At 43.1% G+C, this 12,220-nt stretch overlaps 1 protein-coding gene across 5 annotated transcripts in view; it reads left to right on the top strand.

Annotated features, from left to right (window-relative positions):
* Nucleotides 1–12,220, top strand: part of FGFR2 (fibroblast growth factor receptor 2) — an 81,591-nt gene that overhangs the window by 33,549 nt on the left and 35,822 nt on the right. For all 5 annotated transcript variants that reach the window (XM_041415770.1, XM_041415766.1, XM_041415769.1 and 2 more), the window contains one exon: nt 302–425. In XM_041415770.1, coding sequence (XP_041271704.1) covers nt 302–425 — 124 coding nt within the window. The remainder of the gene's footprint in view (nt 1–301; nt 426–12,220) is intronic.

Genomic DNA, 12,220 nt, shown 5'->3' with positions numbered 1-12,220 from the left:
TGCTGCTAATTGGTGCCATCCTGCTCAGCCTGGGAGGACTGAGTGTCCACTGACATCTGCAGTGCTTGGAGCAGGGGCCAGGTAGATTTATAGCAGAGGGTGTGAAAGCTTTCACTCTGCAGCCATGCTGTCCTGGGTCAAGCATAAATCATTTCAGCGTCCAGAGCTGTCAAACAAGAGCAGAAGAGGCTTCCAACTGTGGATTACACAAAGATAACTATTCAGTGAACAGTTCTTTTGCAAGGGGAGAGGGTAAAACTCTGCTTGAGAAGATCCCAACCTGTCTGGTTCCATCCCCCAGGTCCGTAACCAGCACTGGAGCCTCATCATGGAGAGCGTGGTGCCGTCGGACAAGGGGAACTACACGTGCATAGTGGAGAACCAGTACGGGTCCATCAACCACACCTACCACCTCGACGTGGTTGGTAAGTGAAGCTCTCATGGGCAGGACACTTTTTCACTAATGGCTTTCTCTATTAAAGCGTTTGGAACTGAGCTGCTACATTCCCCGTTTATTTTGGAGATGATTTCGCAGTACTCTAAAGATAAGATTTCACTGCACAGCCAATTGCTTCATAACTTTATATATTCATCTGTCTCACTCGTGCCTGTAGGATTAATCTACCCCTGCCTTGGCAAAAAGTGTAATATCCATGTGCAATATCCACCCACAAGTTTGCCATGACGACCAAATAATACATGCTGATGCAACCTTAATCATTAGTGTTACAATTTAATTATTACTTGTACGATTGTACTAACACAGACTTTAATAACTGCAGTTATGAGAACTGTCAAGCAATCCTTTAGAGTCCTGTTATTAGAGCTGAAATTATTTTTTTTTCAAATGGAAAGCTAGATATTGACTTTGCAGCTAGAGCAGATCTGGAGCTTCAGGAAGGGCAGTTTGCATTCACAACAGTCTCAGAGAGTTCTGAGTGGAGCCTCTTGGGTGGGCTCTGAGCAGTCCCCAAAACACAGATGATAAAAATTCGGAAGAAATGTTTTACCTGAGGACAAATTCTAAACAGCTGTGTGAATTTTTAAGTAGTAGCAAAGCTGTGATTATGCAGGACTATTAAACACAGGCTTAATAATATTACCTTATTAATACCTAAATCCTGTTGACTTTAATAAGGCTTACAGATATTTATTTAAGTGGTTAGCTAAATTAGAGCTTGAAATCTCAGGAATAATTTCTGTTCACCTCTAGTCTTTCTGATTAGCCTAGATGGGTGTGAGCAATTTTATTGACTCTGAAGGCATTGATGTCCAAAATAACCAGTGTGGCTTTTCTTATAGGACCTTTAGGGGTCAGAGCCATGGTTTCTGAAGTGTGTCTTGAATGGGCTTTGTTCTCTCCAGCTTTGTGAGGTGATCTGAGCATTACCATCTCTGTGAATAGAACTTTTGATCAATCACTATTGAAAGCAAAAATTAATTTGATTATTGTATGCTATTTTTGGCTGGTGACAGACAGCCCAACTCCATAGATTCTTTGTGGAATATCTTACTGTAAGGACTTATAGGACTTAAAAGGTGACAGAATGGTAATTTCCCTAGTTCTTGATTGGTTTTACATGAGTAAAAATATATCCCTTGTGCATTGTTTTGGATGGTCTTTATAAGTAGTGTCTTGTTTCGTCTGAGACCACCTAAATCTGCGGAAACACCCAAATCCAAGAGAAAACAAAGTGCCAGCTTCTTGGGTGGCGCAAAAGGAAAACATTCCCTGAGAAAATGCCAAGGAGAGCTAGCCTTTGTGGAGCAGAGGAGAAAGATCACTTTGGGATGAGAATGCCATCAGACCAGAGCCCTGCCACCAGCCCTCGTCCTTTTAAGTCTTCAGAGCCTGTGAACCACCCAGCTCACCTGTACTCAAGTTTGGGCAGTCAACACTGAAAGCAGTGAGGATTTTCATGGCCTTGGCAATATTTTGTCTCAGAGTGAGCTCTGGGTATGGTTGAGGTGAGCTGGCAAAGCCATTTTTGTTTGAACACTTGTTTAAACAAAATTTATGGAGGGTGCAGCCACAACGGCTGCCAGGGATGGGTGTCAGTTGTTGTAGTGAGCTGTGTTCTGCATGGTGTGGTCCTCTGCTGGCCACCTCACCCAGGGCTCAGGCTGCCTGCAGGGGCTTGCCAGGCTCTACAAACCTTTCCTTGCTGAAATGAAACTGGTTAAAAATTCCCCTTCTCTACCCCCTCTTCGTTTTCCTGTCCCAGCCTGGTGTGTTTCATGTTGACCATAAATTTCTTCACCCATTTTTTTTTTTTTCCTAGCAAATGTGTTCGTGGATGATGCAGTCACTTGAGCAAATATTTGTTAGAAGCCCTCTCACCTCCTCTCCTGCTTTGAGCTTTTTGAATGTCTTGCATTGAGGAATATTTTGCAGAAGTTTATTTTTCCTGGCAGTAAATTATAGTGACCTGCATGAATGAATGGAATGGTAGTAAGGATTATGTCATTTATTTAAATGTCTAGTCCTTTCCTATAGAGAGGCAGGAAGGTAAATAATGAGGTTTTGAAAGGTGATGAGAGTGGGGGTGCTGGGTACCCAGCTGATGGCACTCGGAGGACCCTGCTTTTGTCCTGTAAGAAATGAAAACAAAAGTCCAAAAATTACTTTTGCAAGACACAACCTGCATTTTGGAGTCCTGCACACTTAGTAATTTCACCACTCTTTTTTAAAAATTTCATTTGATGGGTTCAAGGGTATAATTGTGAGTCTGTTTGAAAACCTGTGCATGGGAATGTGCACCTTGGGTTGAGTTTAGTGTGAATCTCTCAAGAGATTGGGATTTTAACCTAAAGGGGGGGTTGATGTTGGAGTTCTCAGCCATTCCTGTGTGGCTGGAGGCTTGCAGTAATTGTGGAGTATAAAATTGCTGAAGCAGTAAATTAAGATTGGCCAGAAGGGGAAACTCTTGACAGGTTTTCTAGTTGAGACAGTTCTACAGAGTTAATTTTATGCCCTTTTTTCTGTTTTCATATGAATTTTCAGTTCCCTTTCTCTGTTTTCATATGAATTTTCAGTTCCCACAGAGCTGTAGAGAGTTATGAATGTTTGTTTAGAGGCAATTGCCGACGTAGACCGCATCTTACGAACTTCAGGTCGTAATTTTAGGTCAAGTTCTGTGTAGAAAACTGTCAGTTGAAAGCCTCTGAAATTACTTTTCCTATATGGTTTAACTGGTTCCAGAGCTGATTAAGTGTAAGTAATAGCAAATGGTATTAAACATGGTAACATATTACACTAACATGAGCATCTGACTATATGGTGTAATGTAGAGAACCCTCTGATTATGTCACAGAGTTGGGAGGTATCCCAGCAAAAATCGTGCCAAATAGTGACACAATGCTAGTTAGGAATATGCCAATAACTTTCCAAACCTTGAACTCTTTTGACAATTAAAAGCCTGGAGCCAGCAGGGCTGAGAAGTTTTCAGTCAGAATGTAGGTGTGAAGTATTCTCATTTTTACCTTGTAATTACTTGCAAGAACTCTTAAGAGTCAGCTCAGATGGTCTTGTTCAAATTTACAGACCTGGCAAAACCCGTGCACTTTTTTTTTTTTTTTTTTTAACAGTGGAAGTAGAAAATACAGAAGGGAAAAAAAAAAAGCAGCAAGTCGTTGGCAGCCTCTCTATTGCACAGGATTCTTGTGCACAGTGACTGTGTTAGCAGGGAATGGCCCATTCAAGTTGGCCAGGATGTTCTGTGCTGGACAAAGTTATTCTTTGAATGTTTGGGATACCCCAATGGCCTTTTCCTTCCTTCTCCATTTCCAAGTGGGGATTGAAGCGGGGCTTTGCTCAGGGACTCAGATGTGTTTGCAGTAGTGGAAAATGGTGGTGATACAAAACTCCGCTGGGATGCTGTGAAAGGGAGACGAGTCGATTTTAGCTTTTTATTAGAGTAGTACACAGAGGCTTCAATTAATATTGGATACTTATTGTCCAGGGCAACATGCCAGCACACAGGAATTGCATACAACAGGAATACAGCAAGGCCAGGAGCGGGAAATGTCACTGTCCATTTTAGAGATGAAAACCCGAGCTGTGGAGTGATGAAATTTCTTGCCCTGGGTCACACAGGAAGCTGGTGACAGAGCCAAGAAGCAAAGCTGGTCTTTGAATCCTAATCCAGTACCTTAATTAAAAGAACGTTCTTTCCCTTGTATAGCTTAGCCCATTAGCTGTTTTTTACATGCAGCTCAAGTGCCTTTTCTCCTCCTTTGTATTTAACAGTAGGTAGAAACTTGGGTTTTTATGGCAAGCTTACTAATAGACTAACTCCATTCTCAGTACACATATATAAAGTCGTGCAGTCTTGAGGGAGAAGGAATGAAAACGATGTGGTTTTCACTCATGAGTTGTATTGTAGTGAATCCTGGTTGTAGGAAGCAACGTGGGAATGCAGCCACTGAGACTTGTATATAATTAGATCACTCTTGGATGGCAATTATTGCTGGAGTACAATTTCAGCAGCAGCAGTTCTGTTTGAGCATGGAGGAGCTAATTGAATTTGGGTTTTAACGGCAAAAGAAAAAAAGGTTACTCTTTGAGCAGTCCTGCTTCAGGTAGCCATTTCTGCCCTATTTAATGTTGTCATCCAGGGAGACAAAAGATGGTTTGGTTTCAGGTGAAGTTTGCCACGTTATCTCATTTACTGGGATTTATAAGCAGCTGCTATAGCACAACACCTCTACAAAGAATATATGATGACCCTGCTGTTTGCTGTAAAAATGAATATATTTTTGCAATTTTTTTTTTTTTCAAAAGAAGCCCTTTTTCAGCCAGGTTCATACTTTAAACAGTTCCTAATTTGCCTAATAGCCATGCCTTTGGCTCTCTTTGCTGAGGAGGGAGCTCCAGGGGTGGCAGAGCACCACACAGCTGTCCCTTAACAGTAATTCATATTTCCATATAAAACCAGTGTAAGAGTAACTTCTCACCCAGAAAGCATTTTAAATGACTCCCTGTTTAAAGCTTGTGCCTCAGAAATCTCATGTATGAGTGATTTTACTGATGGCTGTGCAGAAAAACACTTTTATTCTGAACTCTTGGTTGTTTTATAGGATATATTTTAGGCTATTATAAGATATCCTACTTGCTATACGATAGATTTTGTTCTTGGTTTTTTATGGCACGCTGTTAAAAATCTTACTAAAATGGAATCAACATTTTGCTATTGGTACTTCACTGTTTATGTTTCCCTTCGTTTAGACAGAAGGAAAAACTTCTGTTTTTGCTTCTAGTCAAGTTTTATTTTTGGGCTTTCATGTGCTTTCCCAGTCTCTAGCTGTGAACATGGCATGAGCACATATTTTTTTTTTTTTAAAGACATGTTTCCATTTTGTCATTCCCAAATTCATAAAAACATATGGATTGTTGTTTGCCTTTTGCTGAGGCTTGTTGAAATAAAGTTCAGTATTAGTTTGACTCAAGTACAGTTCTCCCCTTAATTTCCAAAGAATTGTTTTTAGGACTCGGGTTACATACGAAAAAAGGAACTGACACCAACTCAATAACATGCCTTGGGTGTTGCATCATTAATGTCTGGCAGGAGTTAAGGGCAGGTATTACAACCAAGCCTAAACTTGCATTTCTGGCAGATGTTCTTGTAGTTGTTGACTGGCTCTTTACAAGGACAAGCTTTGGCTTGATGTCTTCACCCCGGCGCTCGCGGCGCGGGGCAAGACGAGGCAGGGACAGAAAGCACGTAGGAATCCAGGCTGATGCCTGCCCTCAGGTATCTGGTTAGGCTGAGAGGGAAGATGCTTTTATTTAATGTGCTGATAAGCCCAGAGTGTGGACTTTACACCTGGCACCAGGTTTTTGGCAAGGCGTGTGCATCTCAGGAGGAATTACGCAAATTGTTTAGCGCTGGGGGCTGTGTGGTTTGCTCCTGAAAACAAAGCCCACACTGTGATGGTTCAGCTCAGGCAAAATGAAAGCTTATGGGCTCCCCCCTCCACTTCCTTAATAAGGTAAAAATATTCCAACCCTGTAGCTTTATAGCATTAAAGCTTCTGATTTCATTGGAGTAGTCTGGCTAAATTACATTTTATGGACAAATACTGGTGTCATTACTTCATCTGCTGGGTGAACAGTGAATTTGTCATGTTTGGAATGCTTCCTGCAGAGTCTGCTGGGGAGGACTGGTCTCCCTGTCCCACTTTCTGTCTTATTACAGCCCCAAGGCAGTTATTTCTCTTTCTTTTGATGAGTGATGAACAGGATATTGTTTCAGCTCTGTTATTATAATTTTTAATCATGCCTTCTAATTTGTGTTGTATCCTACTTGTGGAAGTGCAAGTAGGAATTTGCAGGAGTTGTCTGAAGATGCAAACACAGGACCGTTGCCTTGTTAATGTGCAATTGGCATGTGTCAGAAGCCATATCTGTGACTAATAAGAGAGACTTTCTGACCTGATGCAGGCTTTTCTCACAGCTTTATTAGTGAAAAAATGGAAGTGTAATTGGCAGTAAATAGGTAAAGCTATGTCTTAAAAATACAGAAAAAACCCCAAGCTATGAAAATTATTATAAATATAAAAAAGTTGTAAATGAACTGTGATACAGGTTGGATGATGACATATTGAAGACAAACACAAGGTTTACAATCCAGGAGAAAAACAAAATTAAGGTCTGTCACCAAGGTGAGAAAGGTGAGAGGGCAAGGAATCTGGCAGTAGAAAAGCACGGACAAATCAGTAAAATGTAAAATTCTGTGTCTAATAAAGAAAAAGGCTTCACTTAGAACCTTCATGTTGGTCTCCTCTCCTCTCTCTGCTGTGCAGACCACTGTGTGACCTGACATCCAGAGGTGGCTGTGATTTACAGCTTTTGAGGGTTTCAAGCCATTATGTCATCTTTGGATTGCTACCGTTCCTGTGGTGCAGCTTCCACAGCTGGTGTTCCGTTTAAACATAAATGGCACATTAAAAATCAGAGTTTGGTAAACACGTTTGAATATTGAACTGCTCTGTAAATTTAAGATACTGAGTTCATTTTTTTCAGATTGCTCTTCGAAAGGTAGCATGAATATGTTGAAATTGTTGACTTTTCATGAAAGTAAAACACTGATACTGTCAGAACTTTAGCAAAGGGAAGAACCCAACATGACAGGGTATTAGTTGGAATAAAGTAATTTAACATTTTTATAAGATGCTCATAAAAGTCTAAAATTACGTATACTTTTAGGGGGTTTTTAATCACCACCACAAATAAGGTGATCAAAGCATCAGTTGTTTTGTGTATTCTGCATTTATAAGTGAATCTCCATGCATTCCTTAGTGTTTATACCTGCAGCACTGTTTCTGCTATTCAGTTGGATTATGTGCATTACCAAGCAACATAATTTCATTGCAGCAGTTGCTTTCCTTTGATATTTGTGCACCCAGGTATTTATGAGCATACCTATGTCTGTATTCGAGTGAATATTCCAGCAAATGGGTTTTAGTGCCCCAACTGCTCTTCAGTGGCATTTTCTCAGAAAGCAGCTCTGCTGCTCAGCCAGAGGCTGTTGGTGGTGCTCCTGTCTGTGCTTCCTAGGAAGCTGTCCATTTAATCTGAAAGGCAGGAAAATGGGGGTGCAGGAATGTTATGGATTATCCCCAACAAGCCCCATGCAACTCTTCCTTATTCCTCACCATGGGATGGGGGAGACAATTAGAACGGCAGAACTGAGGACTCATAGGTTGAGATAAGAGCAGTTTAATAATTTAAATATAATGGTAATAATGAAAAAGAAAATAAGGAAAAGAGAAATAAAACTCGAGAAAATCAGGTGATGCAAATGAAAAACTGTTGCTCACCACTGACTGACTGGTGCTCAGCCAGTCCCTGAGTGGCTCCTGGCCAGCTTTCCCCACAATTTATACACTGAGTATTTGATCTGGAATATCTCTTTGGTCTGCTGGGGTCAGCCCTCCTGGCTGTGTCCCTCCCAGCTCCTTGTGCCCCCCGTTATCCCCGCTGGCAGGGCAGCACGAGGAGCCGACAGGTCCTTGACTGAGAGTGAGAGCTGCTCAGCAGCCACCAAACCATCAGAATGTTCTCAATATTATCTTCATCTTTAATCCAGACAGGGCACTGTACCAGTGCTAGGAAGAAAATTACCTACAGGACAAGAGCTGTGGAAAGTTAATAAATCAGCTTTGCAGCTCTGGAGCACCAAGTTTGTGTCCAAGCGTGGCCAGCCTGTGAACGCTTTGGCATCTTGTGAAATTTACTTGAATTTACCCAAATTACTGGAAATAAAATGACGAGTATGTAGAATCAGGGTCTTCCCATGAGCAGTTTTCAGCACCTGGCACAGCTTTCAGAACAGTGGACTGTTGCAGAAGGGAATGTGGTGCTGATGGAGGGATGTCTCCAAACTTCACCAGCAGGGAAGGGAAGCACAAAGGGCTCAGTGGGGGCTGACGCAGACGTGTCATGAGGCTGAGCCAGGACTGTCCAGCTCTGAAATTCTGGGTGCTGGAGCTTCTTTTCTGCCCTGAGACATGCACAGTTGGTATGGTCAGTCAGCTGCTGGTTGGCTGTGTCTGGCAGGGAGCTGGGGAAGGGTGAATTCCACAGTTCTTCCAATAATTTCACACCTGCATTGCTCAATAGAGCAAGTGTGCTGTGTAAGAAAAGGGGGGAGAAGTGCAGAAATGTAAGGAGTGCTTTTAAAGCTTTACATAATCTTTTCCATTTTACTTTAAAGGCAGAGCTGTTTTCAGGCAAGGAAATTTGGCAGATGAGAAATCTGTGGTTGGGTCACAATACCAGCAGAAATAATAACTCCCCCTGTGTGCTTTATGGCATCCCTGGGTGCACTGGTGAGCTAAAGCCACTGCAGCTGGGAGAGGACATCATCCCTGTGGGAGGGATGCAGTTTGCCAGGCATGCAGTAAACCTTTGGCAGAGCCTACTGGAGAGCCCATTCCAGTGATGCTGGACCCAGCATTGTCTCTGGTTATTATACAGCAGCTGAGTGCTGGGAGCTGTGCACAGTACAAAGGATGATATCTCTGGGTGTAAAAATTAATGCAGTCTCTGGGAACAGCCAGAACAATAAAATTTTACCACTTGTCTGTGAGAAGTCACAAGCTGTTTTTCATATTCTCTTGTAGCCTTTTTCTTTTAGGGTACCCTGAAAAGAATATCAATGAAAATTGTAGCCTCTCATTGTTCTGTTTGCCATAATTTTTTCACACTAAAATAAGGCCTCTCCACCCTTTGTTCAGACATGTATGAAGCATTTGCTTATGCATGCACTGTGTGAGGGACACTGCAAGGGAGCTCCAAGATTAGTTTTGTGCAACTCTTGCTGCTATGACTTTTTCTGCTCCTTGGGGCTGATGGAGCCCATGCTGTCAGCCTGACAATAGGGCTTTGCTTTTAAGGACAAACTGGTCTTAAAATCCTGTTGATAATTTCATGTTTTAAAACAAGAGCATTCATGTTTCCTGCCATAGCCTCAGGCTTGCTGGATGTCCCTGTCTCTTTTAACCCTCAGATATATGTGTGATTTGAAAGAACAGCTTTTAACTAGTTCTGATTTTGATTTTTTTTTTTTTTTTGGTACTGTTTTCATTGACATCAGTGGTCTTTGTATCAAGCCAAATAGGTCAGTCTTGCTTGCTGTCTCTTCCCCACCTTGCTGCCCCGTGAGGAAGAGGTGTAAAGGTGTGCAGATGGATTTTTTAGCTGAAATGCAGATAGGACACAGAGCTGAAGCTCTGCTGTAGAGCTATCCAAGGAAGACAGATGGGATAACATCAGTGGGAGCTTCACCTGCTTGGGAAACAGTGCCATTACTTAAAATTAGAGGTGAAGGTGGTGAAGCCAAGGACAAAGAGTTTGAACACATCTGCTTAACTTCTGTAAAGATTTTTAAAAGGCACTGCCTTTTACTTAGCTGGCCTCGGTGAGTAGAAGGGCTTGAGTGTCTCAAGGAGGGGTGGATGGAGTGGCAGAGGCTTTGCTATAGGTTCTGCTTTGAAATATGTGACAGAACTTTAATCTTTAGCATTAGAATATTTTAATAACGTTCAAATGTTTAAGTTCTTGTGGAAGTATTCAGTGACAGCAGGGATATGTGGAGTCTGGTTCCCTGCTGTCTCGCTCTGTGCTGACTGCTGGTACTGCCCAAAAACCAGAGCAGAGCTGGGGAGGTGGGGCCCAGAGTGAGACACAAAGCAGCAAGAAGTGCCTCAAATTTGTGTAAAGGGCTTCTAAATTAAAGGACAAAGATAATGGTGATGGAGGTTGGCCCCAGGTCCCTGTGCCAGGTTCCCTGGACCTCCAGATGCAGCGATGCACCTTTGAGCTTTGGCCACCAAAATGATTTCTTCAAGTAGTGTTGGGCCAGTAGGAAGTGCTGCACATGGAGACTCCTGGAGACTCCTGATGTACTGGAGCATGGAGTAGCATGAGCCATGTGTTGGCTAATACCTACTGGTTAAAAGATGCCAAAATTTGTAAGGTGTGATATCATCAGTAGTGCTGGTCTGATCCATAAGCTGTTCTGCCAGTCTGCCTGAGAGGCTCCTGTTCTTTATCAAGTGTTCTTGCCAGGGATGGTCTTTATCTCTTACTGTTTTATGACAGTGATGTTAATCCTTCCAGCCTTCAAGCATCTTGTGATTTTGCAAAGTTTAGGAAGAGAGCATCATCCCTAACTTGCTGTGGGCTCTACCTTGGTGTGTGTAAATTACCCAGGAAGTGATGATTGGAGGGGTTTGTCTGTGTGTCTGTTTGAATGGAACATGACAGCTGAGCAGCACTTCTGAACTGGCTGTAAATAACACACAGTGCCTCATCTTGTTCAGAGAGAAACCCAAAATGATGTGCAGCTGGTGGAGCTGCTCAGCTCCTGGCCCATGGATGTGTGACATCAATTAGCAGAGGTGTTCTGCCTGCACCTGCTTGGTTCTTTCTGATCTTCTGAAAGAGCAGCCAGCACTCAGCCTTTCTCCTCCACGCCACAGACCAAACAGTGGAGTCGGGAGTGTTCTGCTTCCAGGATTTCTGAGAGCACAGGTTCCCCTAAGCAATGGATTTGTGCTGGGGAGAGGAGGCAGAGGTTTGGCTTGGCCCATGTGCAGTGAGCGACCTTGAAGGAGGAAATTCCTGTGGGGGCTGGCATCTCTTTGGTTGGACCCCTCCTACACCTCTCCACCTTGGGGTGTGGAGTGCAAGTCTGGTTCCAAACAGGGTCCAGTGTGTGAACTCGGATAATGCTGGATTTATGGAGAAACCCAAGTTGCAATTCCTCATTCTGGAGTTGCCCCTGGAACTCACCTCAGAAAGGCTCTCTGATTCACAGAACAACGATTAATCCAGCCTGAGTGCTTGTGAATGGATTTGCAGTTAGTGTAGGTGGGATCTTTCATGAAATATGGCAATCCTTGTTTTTCTCCTTTCAGACTGGTTCCTTTGCATTCAGCTAGCACAGGATAGAAACCTGAAAGTCACCGATCACTGAACAGCAAGGGTTTAATGATCTTATAATCTTTCTTTTAGTGATTGATATTTAGCCCAAATAGATGCTGATCAGGCACTGATGTCCTGTGGCTGGCCCCTTGGCTTTAGTAAATGCTCCAATCCTGTAGCAGGTACCCACATCACCAAAACCAGCACCAGAGCCAGCAATAACAGCACCTACATGTGCAGTCTCTCCAGGGATGTCAAAAAAGGAGCACAGAGACAGAGTGGCTTGCACAATGGAGGGAGTTGTTCCCTCAGACTGAGACTGGAATGATCACTAGGGCCACTTCTGAGAGCAAATCATGTTTCAGCTCTGAGGTGTTATGGGGTGCACTGTGGGAAGCTGGAGCTACACCTGAGAGGTTTCACCTTCCTGCCTTCAGTGGTTAAGTTACCTGGAAAGTTACCATGGAAATGCCCTTCCTGATGGAGCAGATTTGGTAATCCCATGGGTAATGTTGGATGAGGGCACCAGGAGAGGGCTCTGGGTGTCCCAGAGATGGGTGACACTGCTGGAGAGGGCTCTGGGTGTCCCAGAGGTGGGTGACACTGCTGGAAAGGGCTCTGAGTGTCCCAGAGATGGGTGGCACTTCAGTGGAAATGGTGGGAAAGTGCTGCTTGTTGGTGAAACACAGGGGTAGGAATGTTTCAATACAAACCTGCAATGAAAGGGCTGTGGTTAATTTTTTTAAGCCTTGCAACTCAATATTGGAAGTTTACAGTGTGAAGCCAAAG

Source organism: Onychostruthus taczanowskii, unplaced genomic scaffold (genome assembly GCF_017590055.1).
Source record: "Onychostruthus taczanowskii isolate IOZ18803 unplaced genomic scaffold, ASM1759005v1 scaffold5, whole genome shotgun sequence".
NCBI classification, from domain to species: Eukaryota; Metazoa; Chordata; class Aves; order Passeriformes; family Passeridae; genus Onychostruthus; species Onychostruthus taczanowskii.
This window is presented reverse-complemented; position numbering and strand designations above follow the sequence as displayed.